The sequence below is a fragment of the Rhopilema esculentum genome, chromosome 21 (genome assembly GCF_057945365.1).
Source record: "Rhopilema esculentum isolate cy_ngs chromosome 21, ASM5794536v1, whole genome shotgun sequence".
NCBI lineage: Eukaryota > Metazoa > Cnidaria > Scyphozoa > Rhizostomeae > Rhizostomatidae > Rhopilema > Rhopilema esculentum.
The window spans coordinates 1615392-1632758 of record NC_142835.1 but is presented as its reverse complement, the minus strand read 5'-3'; the positions used below and the strand labels follow the sequence as shown (position 1 = coordinate 1632758).

The following is a 17367-nucleotide window of genomic DNA, read 5'->3' as shown; positions in this document are numbered from 1 at the left end:
ATCATTTGTTCTTCATCTTGTCGTTCTATATACGCATTCGATAAAATGATATTGAACAACAGGATTTGCCATCTTTATTGGGTTTAATTCATTTCCATGTTGTTTCTAGCTGCAAACAGGGAGATCGGAAAATAGGATTGACTTTAAATGTTGTCTTTTAGTGACAATTTTTCAGACTGAGCCTCTATCCTTGCCTTCTATCTAATTTTCAGACTGACTTGAGAGCCATGATTTGGGGTTCTTTTTTAAAGTTGGGTCTTCATCCTAGAAGTGTAGCTACGCCTACACATAGGTTCTTGAAAGCTTGAATTGGATCTCTCCTACTTTCTGATAAGGCCTTCTATCAAGCCAGTTTTCATTTTCCCACAAAACAGTTTGTGTTGTGTGCAGCGGATAAAGCATTGCAAAGCGGCTGCTCTTCAAGGCCAAGGACTCTCTATATAATGTATGTTATAAGTTCTAGCTTGGAGTGCTTTTTTTCATATCAAGGCAATTCGAAGTCTATCGCTAAAAACATGCTACAGAGATTTTTCCAAGTGTAGCAAATTTCGCTATTAAATTGGGTCCATAGACTCTCAATTTGTTGTAGCGTCCTTAAAGTGAGGCAGTAACAATAGGGTTAACGCGCTATAACGATCGACTAACGACCAAATTGACATTGCTGGCATTTCAAATTCTTGTTCTCCTTGCCTGCCATCTTGAGGGCCATCATTGTATGGTCCAGCCCCTAATGGCTTTTTCAATTTTCCACAACGGCATCATTGACACTCAGTGTTGCCACGCTCGACTTAGCGTTTCTCCCTACTGCGCAGGCGATTTCTACCTACTTCCACCTACGCATGTCAGCATGGATTCTCCCCACAAATCCCTACATTTTTCAAAATATCCCTACGTTTTTACCCACGTCTACCCATACTTCTAAGGACAACTTTCAGCGAAAGTCTATTTTTAAAAGCCATAAAGATCGAGGATCATAACAATTATTCAACTATAAAAAGTAATGCTTTTGTAAGATGTTAATCTGACGTAAAATATGGTTTTGCGTTTTTTGCGGAGTATATTTTCATAGCTACTTCTTGCATTTGCATGAAAATTCAGCGAAAATTGATGTACAAAGCTATGAAAAACAAGCAATTGTTTGGCCGCAAACAAATATAAATCCCTACAATTTCCAGAAAACTACCTACTTTTCTTGATTTATCCCGTAGATTTTCCTTACAACCTATAAACTTCTGAAAATCCCCAAAGTAGGTAGCAATCCCTACGTGTGGCAACACTGTTGACGCTTGTTAAAGCTTGTTAATCATATGCGTTTTCCCGCCCTTTACATTCCCTGCATTGATACGTATCTGTACGTGCTGAAAGCTTTTTGGGTCATAGTACCCCTGTATTTTGAAATGTGTAGATCTAGGGCAGCAAAGTCTGTATACAAAAGCTAACGAGAAATCACTTTAAACTGATATGGAGTTATTGACCATTAATATTCCCACAAGAGTAAAAATATGTATGCATTTAAATTGGAGTTAATGGTTTTCACTTGTATATTTGATTAGTCTGGTCTGGGTACGACTTTCATTCAATGCTCAAGGCGTGCCTACGACCTGTCTGGAAACGTGCGTCTGTCCATACATTTAAGTTCTAAATTTATATCAAAGAGACTAACAAAGTTGTTAGTCTCTTTCGAGTAGTTTTGTCTGAGAAAAAACCAGGAAACTTTGTAGGTGAGTCAAAAGCAAAGGTCGTGAAAAAGTGGTTTGTCTTTCGACGAGACTTTAACTGTAAAGAATATCATTATCCCGCTCACGGCCACTCCGTGGAAGAAAATATTACTTATAAGTGACTACTTGCACTTGTAAAGCTTAGGAACAACGACTTCGTTTTCTTCCTTTGAGTTTCAGTTGGAAAAATACAGGAAAACTTGATCTCAACTTTAAACCTTGTGACAAATACGTATACCACTCTTTGGAAGAAAATATTACTTATAAGTGACTACTTGCACTTGTAAAGCTTAGGAACAACGACTTCGTTTTCTTCCTTTGAGTTTCAGTTGGAAAAATACAGGAAAACTTGATCTCAACTTTAAACCTTGTGACAAATACGTATACCACTCTTTGGAAGAAAATATTACTTATAAGTGACTACTTGCACTTGTAAAGCTTAGGAACAACGACTTCGTTTTCTTCCTTTGAGTTTCAGTTGGAAAAATACAGGAAAACTTGATCTCAACTTTAAACCTTGTGACAAATACGTATACCACTCTTTGGAAGAAAATATTGCTTACAAGTGACTACTTGCACTTGTAAAGCTTAGAAACAACTTCATTCTCTTCCTTTGAGTTCCAGTTGGAATAATACATGTAAACTTGAGCTTAACTTCTCAAGCTTGAGACAAACGTGGGAAATTACCCCGCTTTTGAAAAGTACGAAGTACAATAATGTGACACAGAATCGGCATGCAAAATAGAGATATCATATGAATCAATGAAAAAATCTATATATCCAACGGCAAGGTTGTGTTTGGTCATAAGACTAACCAACTACGTAATGATACAGTATTAACCGCTTTGGTATAGTACAGTTGCACAAATTTAAGACTTGCTTTACAATTTAATCTTACTTAGGCACACAAATCAAATAATTTAAACTCGCTGATGCAGAACAAACGACGACTACATTTTCAGGCTTTCATAATGGCTATTAAATTACGAGAATTATATCAAATATGATGTTCTTTAGCAAATAAGGAATATGAATTGAAAGTAGAGTTGTGTTCAAACAAGTCTGTTTGTATTAGAATTTTTCATACGATCGTACTTCACGAATGAACCGGGCAAGGCAGTATGCACAAATAACTCCAAGAATCTGAAATTGAGAAAAAGAGGAACTTAATCTGTTATTCATAAAGCAAGGATTCACTCTTTTAAAGATAAGATGCATTACGGCCAGCCTGTTCAAAACAACTACTCGAAATTGGGGCTGAGTCAATATGGTTCCTGTCAGGTCCAGAAAATTTGTTACATCTTGAATATATATACTCTTATATTTCAATGTTGCTCTGAAGTAACAAAGAAAAGGCTTTCGCCAAAAAGCATTAACGTTTTAGTCAACAGTAGAAATCTGACAATTTACATAGTCCAAAGTCCTTTCGCAAAGGTGCGAGGAAGGCTCGGTCACTGATTACAAACCTAAATTTCTGTGGTTCGAGTCCCTGACAAGACAAAACTTTCCCTCAGAGTAAGGAGAGTTCCAGCTCTCTGTAATTCTAGGCGTAGGAATCACGAGGTGTTGTCACATCGAGAGGAAGGACCAGGACACTGTTCGATAATCATAGACAGCAAACAATAAAATAAAGACCTTTCCAACTGTAAGAGAAAAAAACTGTTCAACCCAACTGCTTTTTTCCTATTATTATGTAATTCTATCCTTTTTTCAACAAAAGCTGGTAAGTATTAAGCTATTCATGGAAACTGGACCATCTTGCTACTACAATTTCTAATAAAACTCTCTTATGTTTTGAGAAAATCAGAATTTAATGCCTGTAAAAAGGAGCAAAAGTGCTATTACAATACCTGGAAAAATGCTATCCCAAGAGCAGTTCCACCAATAATAGCAAACTTGTTTTTGAAGAACTTTTGCATTGAACTTACACAGCCCTACAAAATAAAGTAAATATACAATTATCATGAACATAATTGTATGTAGTTAGTGTCAAGAAAGAGGGGGCATCAAAGGGAAAACATTGAAAAACCAGTAAATGTTTTTCTCTAGAAACAGCCCAGATGTGAATCTCTGAAAACCGTCCCCTGGAAGTTATCAGCGTAGTAAATAGGGAAAGTCTTTCAAACTAGAAAAAATTTTTCGAGGTGTTTTAAAACTAAGAAACTTAGCATTCAGTTGGAACTGGCTTAAGAGCATTATGTCCATTTGAGCAACATGAGCGTGCTTCGAAATGAGAAGCCGGTTAGTAGAAATAAGAGTTGCTTTATCATCAGTTCATTTTTTAATGCCAACAATGATTCCATAAATGCGCTGGCAGGCAACTCTCCTGTTTTTTTACTCTTGGCAATTGTTCTTTGCTTCTTGCTCTTTGTCAGACTTTGACAGTCCCTTCCTATGACAGATACCAGTTTAAAGAACATAAGGTAGATAAATATCTGCTATATTACCTCTGAATACAGTTCACTTGCTGCCTTTGTCTTGCAGTTCTTTGTATCTTTGCAACATGAATCTGGCACAACTCCATATTTTAGCCAATCCTTGTAACTGTCTGCACCACAGCAATGGAATGCTTTGCTTTGAACATCATCCACTGCCTTTTTTATGTCACCTTTAGTGTCATTTCCATATTTCTCAATGGCATCTCTGATTCCATTCTCCAAGCCAGTTTTTAACTAAAAACAGTAAATATGCATTTAATTGTGCTTTAATAATATGAATGAAACTTTTGTCATTTGAATGAACAAAATTTGCTACTGTGCATTGTGGTGAGTGAACACATCAAATGTAAAAAAAAGTACAGGTGAATATTTGGAAATTCAAAGGAAGTCTTCCAAGGCTTGAGGAGGGGGGGGGGGTGATAGAGTATTATCTGTTCATGACTGCCTAGCTTTTAGTTGTCTTGAAGCAAGACTACCAGCCAGCAATTTGTAAACAAACTGTTTAATGTAATGACATATAATGTGTGAAGCAATAATGCTTTGTTTTCATGAGCAACTTGGCCTTTCATTTAGGAATATTAGGAATATGCTCTTCCTGTTCCCTGTGAACAAGACATGATTTTGCGAGGGCATTTATTAGTCTGCATTATCATATGACCAGGGCTGATGTAAACAATACACTATAACCTCTAAAAATAATCTGACATTTCCCCTTACTGATGCTTTTCAGATAAAACATATTTGGACAAAACTTAAAGGTATGTAAAAATATTACAGGATAAAATATTAAGTGCTGTTATAACAGGTCTGTCTGCTTTCATTTACAAAAAAGCTATCAAAAAAGCCATTTATACCCACATAATATAAATGAAAATTTCCCCCTGATATTTGGGCATTTTGGTTGAAAGAGGACAAGAAGTGTACAGCAAACTCATTAAAAAAGAATGACATTCAACTGACCTTATTGCGAAGCACATATCCAGCAATGCCGGCAGAAAGCTCGGCAATAAACAACAATACCAGAATGATCATGTACTGTAAGAAACAAAACAATTACTGAAACTGATGCCTTAGTAGAGAAGCTTTTAAAAAACTTTATGCAAGCAAGGCATTTGTCTGAAGTTGTACAGATGCATAATCAGAGTTTTGTTGCATCTTGAAAGATCAGATGTTGCAAATGCACAAAAAACTCTGGCTAAACTTGTATTCTCTGTTAATGAAAATCAGCAGCAGGCTTGAAAACTGTTGAGCGCTTAGGGAAAAAGTTGTTGTTACCATGATTGACAGGTGCAAAATCGGCGGAATGGGAAAAGAGAACAAAATACAAAGGAAGATAAACATTGAAAATGCCTTCATTATCATTAATTTATTTATTCTTTAATTCAATTTATTATTATAATAAATTATTATTCGTTACTTTATTATTCATTATTTTTAAATTTATTATCATTTATTTCAAAGAAAAGCTGGCCAGACCTTATGCTCTCTGGCAGACAGAGAAAAAAGATTGTTCTATTTTGTTTTGTTTATTTAAATGCAACAAATGTAAGAAATATCTTGGAAAGTTCTATGCTTAACCACTGTTGTTGTAATCTTTATGAGATGCATTCCATAAGCAAAACTTCTTTTTGCAGAGCATCTTGGTAAGTGATGAAATATCTTACTTAATAAGTCTAAGTTTAGTTTTACAGAAATTTCTCCTTGTGCCTCTTATTGGCTTGCAAACTAAATTTCTTATTTTCTTGCTTGAGCGAAGTTACATGCAAACCATAAAAATACCAGAACTGCCTACTGAAAAGCAGGCCAAACTACAACACAGACTGTAAGTCCAGAAAAAGCCCCCAGGTATCTATTTTTCTTTGAAGGGAGGGCTGATTCAAAGGCAGGGGCTAATTCAAGGACTCACAGGATCAAAAATGCTTGAAAATGTTGAAACAAAGGTAGGAAAAAATTGCAGCAACATTTGAAACATGGTAGCTGACATTGTTGCAATGCAATTCATTTTTAAATGTTGCATGACAACGATGTTTAGTTCAGTTGGGCCATTATACAGGGAATCTTTACTGTAACACTGTAACAGCTCTTACCTATCAACGCAACATTTCCCAAAAATCTATAATCCAAAAGTTCTAATTTTTTTATGAGCCAAACAAAATTAAAAAAAGATTAACTCACAACTGAAATTAAAAATGATAATAACTAGAAACCTGATATTCATTTTAATTTCTGATGGTATGAAAGGTTCAAAAATCTAATAAAGATTGAAAATGGCCATTTATCATTAAATTTACCAGAACCAGTGCCCAGGGATGCTCTTTAAGGCTTGCCCAGCAACCCAAGAATCCAACAAGAATGATGAAACTGCCACAACCAATCATGATATAAGGTGCCATGTTATAATCTATACTGGTTGACAGCTTCATGTACTTGATAAGAGAGATCCGGCTCCATATTCCAATGACTAGTAGTGCCAGGCCAGTGAGCTAGAAAATGAAACAAACAAGCGTTAATTCTGTTCATTCGTATGGGCATACTGGTTACTGTATTTTTTCAAGTAAACTTGATAACTAAAGGTTAAGAATCTGTTAGGATACATGGAAGCATATCACACTGAACAAGATGCTTCTTTTGAGGCAGTGCTCTGTAAAATCACAACAAAATTCCTAAAGAAACTTACACAACGAAAAATAATTTCTGTAAAAAGCTGATTTGACAGTAGGGCAAGTTTTATTTCAAGAGACCTTATTTTGTTTTAAAAATTTGTGCTGAGCTCTGCTACAAATAATCAACTTATCGACTTGCTTTGTGTAAATGATGATACAAAGAACCTAGAGTCTGTTTGAACTTTAAAAAGGAAATTAAGACTTGGGATGGAGCCAGCTGCCTCTGTACAAATTTTTAATCAACATTTGTATTCCTTCGGTTGGTAATTATTATATATTTATTTATGACCTTAACACTTATGTCATTCAGGAACCCCCGATGTTCTTTGCTCAGAAAAATGTCTGAAAAATTCCATCTGGGGCACTGAAGACCCTAAATTAAACTTATGACTACATGCCTTGTAATTATTAAACCTAAGCCTAAAAGGCGTACATGTGCTACCTACATTCTGGACATTACAGACATTGCACTTGATCAAGTACACAACATTGGATGAGTCACAGTTAAATGAACAGTTAATCTTATATTCTTTACCTGTAGTGCTAGACTTAAAATTATCGCTGTTAGACATGACTTCACACACTTGACATCTGGACTTCTTACAACAAGAACTTCCCCTGTTATTGTGTCCCTTCTCCCTTCCACCAGTAAGTCTAGCCCTAACCAAGATATCCTTAAGATTCTTAAGCAACTACTGGTGGCACAGGAAACACCTCCTTGTGCTCTTCTGAACCAGCAAGCAAGGCATGGTGTTTCCTGGCAATGTTCCCCAATCCATTAAGTGCCGGATGGTATGCAATAATGAATGGAACCCTCTCAGCCCTCCTTTCGTTGGTTTTCCTATTTCCTGCATTTTCCAGAAGAGTCTCCCTGTCTAGCCTACATAACCTCTCTATTTGTTTATTAACCAAGGACTCTTCATACCCCCTATCCTTAAGCCATCCAGCGAGGTTACCTACATGTTCCTTAAACTGGTGATCATCTGAGCAAATCCCACAATACCTAAGAGCCTGACTATAGGGGAATGCCTTCTTTGTATGCCAAGGGTGACAAGACTTCTTATGTAAGAACTGATGGGTATCAGCTGGCTTACAAAATAAGTGTGCCATAAGGACTCCCTCCTCTCCTACTTTAACCATGACATCTAAGAAACTAATAGATTCTGTAGAATGTTCACTGGTAAACTTAATTGTGTCATGGCTACTGTTGAGATGGTCAATGAATAACTTCAACCTATCCTCCCCTTATGTCAAGATAAAGAAAATATCATCGATAAACCTCATCCAGACAAGGGGCTTGTCAGCAAAGGTATCCATCAACCTCTCCCCTAACCTAGTCATGAAAAGACTGGCATAGGCCGGAAAAAACTTCGTGCCTATAGCCGTACCTAACTTCTGCCTATAAAACCTATCATTAAATTCAAAATAGTTATTTTCTAATACTAAGGAAGCAAGCCCAGGTAATGTGTCAGTAGCCATGCTTCGATTTTCCCGTCTATCCAGGGCCTCCCTTAAGGCATCTAAACCTTCCCTGTGTGTAAAGTTGTGTCTAACAGCGATAATTTCAAGTCTAGCACAACAGGTAAAGAATATAAGATTAACTATTTGTTTAACTGTGACTTGTCCAATGTTGTGTACTTCATTAAGTTCAATGTCTGTAATGTCCAGTATGTAGGTAGCACATGCACACCTTTTAGGCTTGGTTTTAATAATTACAAGGCGTGTAGTCGTAAGTTGAAGTTATTCAATGAAGGAATTTTTCAGACATTTTTCTGAGGAAGGACATCAGGGTTCCTGAATGACATAAGTATTAAGGTCATAGATAGGTTAACAGGTAATGATAGGAAGAGGGAAAGTTTTTGGCAATATCGCTTAAATACTTTCTCTCCAACGGGTCTTAATACTAGGCAGGTAGATACATAGGACATTTATATATTCTTATACAGTTTTTAATTTTTTTGTATTTTGTTATTTTTTAATGTCGGCTCTTTTATTTTAATCATATCTTCTCATTCTTGTGTTTATAATTTTATGGCTTTCATCTGTTGTGAGACAGTCCAGGCGCGGATCTAGCCAAGATTTTGACAGGTTTTGGTGCACTTTACCCCATTACAGCCCTGTGTGTTTTTGCCCACACTTTCATCTAATATGTCGGAATTTTACTCCATTCAGCATGGCTGGCCTTTGATCCTCTTCTTGCAACTTTCATTCTTATTTTCACGAAATCTTCCGAGAAAAAACATCTAGTCCTCTTGATATAAAACCTCAGATTCTTATTTGCATCTGTATTCCATTTTGTATCATTTTGTTTTAAAGCGTCCATTCTTTCGAGCTATGGATATCGATACTGAGTATGCTTTTTGGTCACCGGTTTTTCTGGCATGAGGGAAACATATGGGCACCGGTTTTCACAGGTTTTCAGAAAACAAAAGCCACCGATTTCAGTATTGGCGCATAGATAGCATACTCCAAGCTGTCACATCGAATGGCTGCTGATTTCCTCAATTTTGAATTCCTTGGATACTTTGAGATAAAAGATGAAGAAGCTGGGAACTCTGTCAAACTCTTGTGAAGGCTTAATTCAGTATATAAACAGAATAACTGTAGTCAGTCAAGGAGAAATTCAAGATTTACAGAGAAACATAGCTCTTAGAATTTGACCGGTTTTTTTAAACCTGTGCAACCGGCCTAGATCCGTGCCTGCAGTCAACACCAGCATCTCCATCACATTCTTTTTTCTACCTTTCTATTCACTTCTCTCCCAGTTCTCCATGACAATCTGCATTCTTACACATTAAACAATAGGTATTGTATTAGGCAAGTGTTCCCTAGGTTTGCTTGAAGATCTATAATAAATAGACAATAAAAGACAATAACATCAACCACTCCATTTCCTGGCGCATCCTCTCAAAAAAGCCATCCTACAGCAGCTCAAACGAAAGATGCAACCTTTGCATTAAAGAAAAGACCCTCATCATCTGCCACCCCGAATTATCAACACTCAACAAACGAAACAAACTTGCATCCTCTTGCCGCCATAGAAACAAAACACTATTATGTAACACCTAAATTCTTTTATGTACCACCTCTAATTCACCTTTTGTATAACCTCACACATTATGCAACACCTTCTGTATTGTATTATCTATTTATTTGAGGAATATTCCAGTATATCAACATCTCCTGAAGAGTGAGTTACTCATGAAAAAGGCTTGTAGAGATAAACCATGTAGTCTCATTTTCTTCAACTCTATGATATATCACGCTCTACGTGCTAACGTATTGAAATGAGACTGATGAAATGAGACAGAACTGTCAACCCTCCTGGTTTAGCCAGGAGACTCCCAGTTTTGAATGCTTTCTCCCAGTCTCCGGGTTTTTAAAATATTTCTCCCGGTTTCAAAGATGTTTATCAGAATGTTTAGGAAGATTCTTCACTGAATGTTGGATTGAACTGCGCATCTGTTGCTTCAAAGACAGGTCCATTCATTGTGTATGTTTTCTTTTTACAGAGGTATAATTAAGATATTACGGTCACATTGACTTTCATGTGACAACAATTTTTTGTCAGTGCTTACTGATTAACAAAAAAGCACTAAAAGTTATTATGAAGATACTCCTCATGATCACTTTTGTCATAAACTGTTTGCTGAGCACAACATCTTATCAGGTATATTTATTCCCTTAATGAATTACTGTGATCTCCCTGATTTTGACCAAATCTCCCTGATTTTCTTTAGGAAAAATCTAAAGTCTCCAGGTTTTGACAATTTAAGGTTGACAGGTCTGAATGAGACCAAACTGAAAATAAATTTGCGGCTTCATTCAATGGAAAAAATAATAATTGACAGAAAGTTTTCACGCAATTGTTTCGCTTTGTTTCAATTGTTGCAACAGACAATTGCCTTTGAATGAAGTATGCGGGAAATCAACCATGTCTAAAGCCTTTCGCTTTCAGAAGTGTGACTTTCCTTCAAATATCTTTTTCAAACGACAATCCCAAAAAAGATCTACCCTAAGTCATCCACCAATCTTACCCTGTGAAAAAAGCTTCATTTGCAGCATCCTTTTTTGTTTGCTTACAGCATCGGCAATAAACTGCCTTATCTTGTTCATTTACTTTACGCGTAGACAATGCCATGTTTGAAAACAAGTATTATCGACACTGAATCGCCAAAAAAGCCCATTAAAAATTCTAAAAGGTCTTAGTATGTGATCGTTAATTTATTCAAAATTCCGCAAGATAAAAACATACCAATACAACATCAACTCACAAAATCTCTGCATAGGCAGCAGGATATATAACTTTTCAAGAACTAGCCCACATTTTGTTCGAGACCTTGCCAACTCGAACTTAGGCCGAAGGCAGATTCGAACAATTCCAAATAAATATATGTGACACAGACATTTACATTCAGTAATACTCACCCAGAACACAAAGTTGAAAAGAATGAAGAAAAATTTAGTGCATCGAATTTTCGAGCTGCTGGTCATCTTGGATTTGTCGAATTCCACTGGCAATGCTCACAACCTTCTTACTAACTTGACGTAACTTTACTTCACTGTCATTTTGGTGGTAATCACGTGATTATGCAAATAAGAGGTGACGTAATTATCATTCTGTCATTTGACCACTGCCCAGCACAATGTTTTTTTCAGAAAATTACGATGGCCCACAAGGGACATGCAGCATGTACTAAGTTTTGCACGTACACAAAAGCAAAAGCGGTTGCAAAATAAATTTCACATGCACAAATTCATTTACATGATCACAAAATATAACTGCAGCACACTAAGTAAATGTTGCAGCATACACTAAGTTTGACCTGCAGCATACACTAAAAGTCTGACCTGCAGCATACACTAAAAGTTTGACCTGCAGCATACAAAGTGTTGTTGATGCTGTTGCAAACCGTGTTGGTGTTGGTGTTTGCTGATGTTGCTATTCTTGACAAATTTTTCTAATCGCCGTTAGCAAAGGTCAAACATAATGTTCTGTATTACATGTGGAGAAGTATCAGAAGATGACAGATGTGACAAGTGCGAGAAGGAGTCTGAAACCAACCAGTTGATTACCGAGTACTTCCATCGTGGCTATCAATACAAATTCATTGTTAGGTTCTTGGAAAGAGATGGCATCAAAATGTCTGTCAGGACACTGAAACGGAAACTTAATTTGATGAACTTGCGACGGAAACAGAACATAGATTTCGAAGATGAGAACCATATAAGACATATTATAAGGACTGAAATGAGTGGACCAGGAAGTCTAGCAGGATATAGAAGCATTTGGCATGCCCTTCGTTTGAAACATCACTTACATGTTCCAAGATCTTTTGTTGCAAATGTGATGAAAGAGATGGACCCAGATGGAGTTGAAGCACGGAAGAAAAGAAAGCTACGTCGTCGCACTTTCTTCTCAGAAGGCCCAAATTACTCATGGCATGTAGACGGTACGTATTAGCTCAGGGACCATGGGAAATATGTTAGACTGGGGGATATAGGGTTCCAGGTACTGTCCCCAAATATTTATCACCACATGCATGACTGTATTTTTTCAAAAAATAACCATTAAACAAATAATTTCAGCTTCAATAGGACTGATTTGTATGTAGATTTTTTTTGAAAATTCCTTTGTAGGGGTAGAAGAATTCAAATTTATCTCCAAACAGAGATATCTAAATACAATAATTTTGGAAATTGCTGATAGTCATAGAAAGCTACTTCGTGGAAATTATTGGATAGCATCTTTGATTGCTAACTGTTTGTTCACACAAGCAAAAAGTTTAAAATAAATTTTTATGCTGGTGCTAAGTTCAGAGATTATTGCAACACTGAGGCTTTGAAAAATGCACTAGAAAAACTTTGTGTTATTTTTACTCTTTTCAAATCCAGGATATGACAAGCTGAAGCCTTATGGATTTCCAGTTCATGGTGCCATAGATGGCTTTAGCCGTCGGATTCTCTGGCTGGAGGTTGTTAGGTCAAACAACAACCCAAATGTCACTGCAAGTCTATTCCTAGATTCAATAAGAGAGACAGGTGGTTGCCCGAGAGTACTTGTCTCAGACAGGGGTACAGAAAATGGTACTGCTGCTGCAATCCAGAGCACCTTACGATCTGGCTCTAATGATGCCTTAGCAGGAATGAAGGCTCACAGGTTTTGCTCATCCCCAGCCAATCAGAGAATAGAGGGTTGGTGGTCATATTTACGAAAAAACCGTAGTAGCTGGTGGATGGATTTCTTCAAAGGTCTTGTAGATGAAGGCACTTTACTGCTTGGTGATCATATCCATATGGAATGCCTATGGTTCTGCTTTGCAAGAATACTTCAAAATGACCTCAACAGTGTTAAAGACCATTGGAACTCTCATCGCATCTCAAAAAATGGCTACAGCAAAGTACATGGAGTACCAGATATAATGTTCTATTTGCCTGAATATTATAATGCTTATGATTGTAAAACAGAAGTTGAAGAAGATGAATTACACCAGTTTGAAGAGTATATCAGAGAGGAAAACCCAGACAATGTATATACAGAATATTTTGAGTATATAATTGATCAGCAACAGCTAGGTGTTCCAAGCGATGAACAAAGTGCATTACAACTTTTCCAATATATAGTAAGCTTGCAATTATAATAAACTGAACAATTCCTGTAGAGCTCTGTAGTGTTTTGTTTATAATATAATTAAAAACACAATTGAAAATCATCTTATTGAACAAGGTTAACTTATGAACCCTGATCTAATTGTTTTCTTTAATAATTTCACAACTTTTGTTTGAATATTTTATAGGGCCCATGTGCTGGAATTGTTTTGATGCATAGCATGATAAAATTAAATTTCATCTCTTTCTTGGGTTTATTCAAATTCATCTAAGGTCAATATTATTTTAGGGGAGGGGGCTCCCTCCTCATTTAATCTACTTATCGAGAGCACTTCTCCTTTAAATAATTTTCTCTATGCAGTAAATTTAATTTCTTTGTCTTTTATTTGCCAATTGTATTAATTATATGTAGTAATGTATGATTTTTGTGTTGATGCCTTATATTATTGAACGCTAGTTTTATCTTTGTATATATGGAACAAATTTAAAATAATAAAAAAAACTGAAAAACAACTGAAACTATCAGAAAAATGTTACAATAAACATGCTGGAATATACCTAAATAATAACAAAACATTGAGTAAATACTGAAGAACAGAAATTCAGCTTGTACAATTAATAAGATTTAATGTGAGATAAGGTTTCAATCCCTCAAACAATATTGTATTCCCATGAATCCTTGTTGTTCAAGAGTTCTGTAAATTCCTCACTTAGTTCATTGTACGACTGATATGTAGATGGCAGCTCCAAAACTGGTCCACATGTGTGAGCTATTGGTCTTCTACCTTTGCCAGACTGAACTGGATCACTTAATAAATCACTGAATGATATTGCTATGCTGTCACACAAGAGGATATCACTTCCTGTGATGAATTGAAGGAATGTTTCTAGCAAGGTACATTGCAAGGACTTGATGTAGCGCTTGAGATGATCTAAACAGCTCCTCTCTGCATCATTTGATGGATTTGCATCTATAAGTTTGATCAACTTTTTTGGTGTTGGCTTTTTTTGATTGTAAAAATTTTCAAGAGCTTCCACTGATTTAAAATCATCAAACTGCAGCAATATCTTCAAATAGGGGGACCAGCAATGCATTATATATTTGGGTCGTTGAATTAATTCTTGATGGGCAAGTTGATGAATTATCTCATTTATGTTTTCTTTGGTAACATGTTTATAGCATTTGTAACTAGATAGAAAATCTAACACATCCTCATCTGTAGAATCAAAGTCATCACTCATGCATTTCTTCAATGCTTCTCTTTCTTCTTCACCTATATACTTATAAAACGATTTCAGCAGATAGTCATCACTGACACCATCTTCCCCAAACAAACATGCTGCTATGAATGCTGGGGACAAAACCAGTGGAAAGTAACGCTCCTTCATAAATCCAAACAGCAAGATCCTGGCTACAGCTGCCCACTCTTTCTTTTGATAGTCATGGCGAATTGCAGGTACTTTACTCTGAGCACCAACACTTAAGGCATTACAAAAGCCTTTCCAGAATGATGTTAATGCATCACGAAGAACCCCTGCTCCACGTCCAATTTCTTCTTGCCCATTATAGCCAATGTAAGTTACATCAACATTGCATTGTAAAATATCATCATGGTTAAAAACCTCCAGCATATCTTGCCTTAGTTTCGATCTATGTATCTTAACAAGTCTTATGTTGTTCTCTGATGCTGCATTATTTGAAATTTCAACAACATCCAGTATTGCAGGACCTGTTGATGAAATAAAACCATTCACTGACAAGGATTAGAAATTGAGTAAAATTCCATTTGTGAAGTATATAAAATGCATTGAGATGCATTATTTGCACATAAGATTGGTATAGCAAAGACATAAATGAAACTTCATATTGTTGATTTGATCTTCAAATACACTCTTTTTTATAAGAACAATTTGATAAGAACAGGAGCCTTAAAATTGGTCAAAAGTCAAGAACAAATTAAGAACAAGCTGAGGCTGAGCTACTTGAACATAAATCTACTGGCTTTAAAAAAAGAGTATATATACAAATTGTGACTGTTTATAATTATAACATGAATGTTACTTGTAAGCCCATTGAAAAACTTATATAGTTGTGTCTTTGTCATAACATCTCAAAATCACTAAAGGAACCATACAATATGGGGCTTGAATATAGCACATAAGACAACTGGGAGGTACATATATATGAAGACAACATAATCTCCCAACAGTACCAAAGGAATCTCCCAAAATTGGCATGGGCTGCAAGATGTTCTGACCTCACAATATGCACAAAATGCCTCCTGCCCTTGAAATAATGCCTCCACTTTTCTCTTAGGAAACCAATAGGAAGTCTGTGAATTGCTTCAAGACATTTACTAATTAATAAGATGAACTTATCTGTAGTTACCTTCAACAATATTTTCAATTATTATTGTCTCAGGATTATTCTCAATTTGAGCGGCTTGTAACAAAGCAGTTTCAAGGGCTTCAGATTCATGCTCAAATTTCTTAGATGTTGATGCTTCTGGGTCTCTTGTTGATGGCATTGCACAGTCAGTTGCCGCAAACGGTGAAACAAGGAGCTGTTGAAAAGTCAAAATTTATATATTACATATAATATATATTACAAACATTTATTGAGTTTTCAGGTATAAAAAAATACAGTATGTGAAGATATTTGAGGCTCTTGAAATCTGAGGCTCGATATTGGGGTTCCTTGAAATTAGAACTTTATATATTGGTGAGGGTCAGAAAATGGAACCATACACTCTTTTCTTATAAGAACAATTTTATAAAAGAAACAGCCTCAAACTGGTCAAAAGTCAAGAACAAATTAAGAACAAGCTTAGGCTGAGCCACTGTAAAATGCAATAGCCATGTGTTGGTTTTTTTTCATTGAACATTCAAACTTGTCTGCAAATGCAGGTTGTCTCTCCCCCTTTTTGGAAAATTAGGCCTGGACACGGCCTAATTTATCAATTTAACAACAAATCAAGAGCAATTCAGCCTCTGATTTTGGAAAATTCAAGAACAAAAAGCCTGAATCTAGATTTACTGGTTCTTATACAAAAAGAGTGTATATGGATAATGTATACAAGTACCCTTTGGGAAAGAATTTTTTTTAAAAATCCTACCTCTTGAATGTCATCGTCTTCCTCGTCTTCGATGGGGCTGTATGCTTCATTTAGCATGAACTTCAAAAAGTCTGACGTTTTAGTCAAATAAAAATAAATTCTGGAATATGGTTTTCCGAGCTCTTCTTTGTACTTTTTTAAAATGAACGATTCTGTGCTACCAGGTAAATTTTTTACCTCCGTTCTATCTGGATAAACAAGGGTTACCATATCATGGGTCGCGAATACATTTTGGTTGAACCTGACAATTTTCTCGCGTGCTTTTGCCAGCAGCTCTTCAGCACCCACGCTTGGGCTAATCTTGAGGGGTAAGCAAGAGCCCCTGGCAATGCGCAAAAGTCCATCTTTTTTTTGCATAATACCGATCTGAACATTGACTTCAAATGGTTGCTGTGACTTGCTTTTTTGTGTTTTCTTGGCTTTGAAACCAGCAGCCCTTTCTTTCCCCTTCGCCTCCATAAACGCCTCAAATGATACTTCGCAACCGGCAGTTTGTCGAGATCTTTTTGCCTCGATTACTTTTTGATCACTTGAATCCAGTGATCGTTTCTTCGTCGAACCACATTGATGGCAATAATTAGCATCTGCTGGGAGATGCGCCCCACAATTTTGGCAGAACATCTTGCCCGATCGTAGCAGCGATGCAAAGGCGGGAACAAGGTGGCAACATCAACAACACTTTGCATGCTGCAGGTCAAACTTTTAGTGTATGCTGCAGGTCAGACTTAGTGTATGCTGCAACATTTACTTAGTGTGCTGCAGTTATATTTTGTGATCATGTAAATGAATTTGTGCATGTGAAATTCATTTTGCAACCGCTTTT

At 36.3% G+C, this 17367-nt stretch overlaps 3 protein-coding genes across 4 annotated transcripts; 1 reads left to right on the top strand and 2 right to left on the bottom strand.

The window, feature by feature from the left end:
- Positions 1 to 2447: 2447 nt before the first annotated feature.
- Positions 2448 to 11389, bottom strand: LOC135684195 (tetraspanin-7). The gene is made up of 6 exons (XM_065199641.2): positions 11248 to 11389; positions 6448 to 6639; positions 5117 to 5191; positions 4166 to 4390; positions 3569 to 3652; positions 2448 to 2861 (listed from the first exon to the last, which is right to left on the bottom strand). The coding sequence occupies exons 1-6, from the start codon at positions 11311 to 11313 to the stop codon at positions 2790 to 2792; spliced, it is 714 nt and encodes a 237-aa protein (XP_065055713.2). The 5' UTR covers positions 11314 to 11389; the 3' UTR covers positions 2448 to 2789.
- Positions 11390 to 11809: 420 nt separating this feature from the next.
- LOC135686908 (uncharacterized) lies at positions 11810 to 13460 on the top strand. Its single transcript, XM_065203295.2, has 2 exons — positions 11810 to 12272; positions 12715 to 13460. Exons 1-2 carry the CDS (start codon positions 11810 to 11812, stop codon positions 13458 to 13460), a joined length of 1209 nt encoding a protein of 402 aa, XP_065059367.1.
- A 619-nt stretch (positions 13461 to 14079) lies between these two features.
- LOC135686907 (uncharacterized) lies at positions 14080 to 17165 on the bottom strand. 2 transcript variants are annotated; one of them, XM_065203294.1, is made up of 3 exons: positions 16545 to 17165; positions 15818 to 15992; positions 14080 to 15158 (listed from the first exon to the last, which is right to left on the bottom strand). In XM_065203294.1, the coding sequence occupies exons 1-3, from the start codon at positions 17163 to 17165 to the stop codon at positions 14080 to 14082; spliced, it is 1875 nt and encodes a 624-aa protein (XP_065059366.1). The 2 variants fall into 2 exon arrangements, with proteins under 2 accessions (XP_065059366.1, XP_088971300.1); XM_089115174.1 differs by lacking the exon at positions 16545 to 17165 and having other exon boundaries at positions 15818 to 15956.
- Between the last annotated feature and the right edge of the window lie 202 nt (positions 17166 to 17367).

Excerpts from the sequence above, each read along its gene's own strand:
- LOC135684195 (XM_065199641.2), bottom strand. The coding sequence starts at position 11,313 with ATGACCAGCAGCTCGAAAATTCGATGCACTAAATTTTTCTTCATTCTT. Across the intron at positions 5,192-6,447 it reads ATCCCTGGGCACTGGTTCTG|TACATGATCATTCTGGTATT; the intron begins GTAAATTTAATG and ends TGTTTCTTACAG. Across the intron at positions 3,653-4,165 it reads CAAGTGAACTGTATTCAGAG|GGCTGTGTAAGTTCAATGCA; the intron begins GTAATATAGCAG and ends TTTATTTTGTAG.
- LOC135686907 (XM_065203294.1), bottom strand. The coding sequence starts at position 17,165 with ATGTTCTGCCAAAATTGTGGGGCGCATCTCCCAGCAGATGCTAATTAT. Across the intron at positions 15,993-16,544 it reads AAGACGATGACATTCAAGAG|CTCCTTGTTTCACCGTTTGC; the intron begins GTAGGATTTTTA and ends ACTTTTCAACAG. Across the intron at positions 15,159-15,817 it reads AATTGAAAATATTGTTGAAG|GTCCTGCAATACTGGATGTT; the intron begins GTAACTACAGAT and ends TTTCATCAACAG.
- LOC135686908 (XM_065203295.2), top strand. The coding sequence starts at position 11,810 with ATGTTCTGTATTACATGTGGAGAAGTATCAGAAGATGACAGATGTGAC. Across the intron at positions 12,273-12,714 it reads TTACTCATGGCATGTAGACG|GATATGACAAGCTGAAGCCT; the intron begins GTACGTATTAGC and ends TTTCAAATCCAG.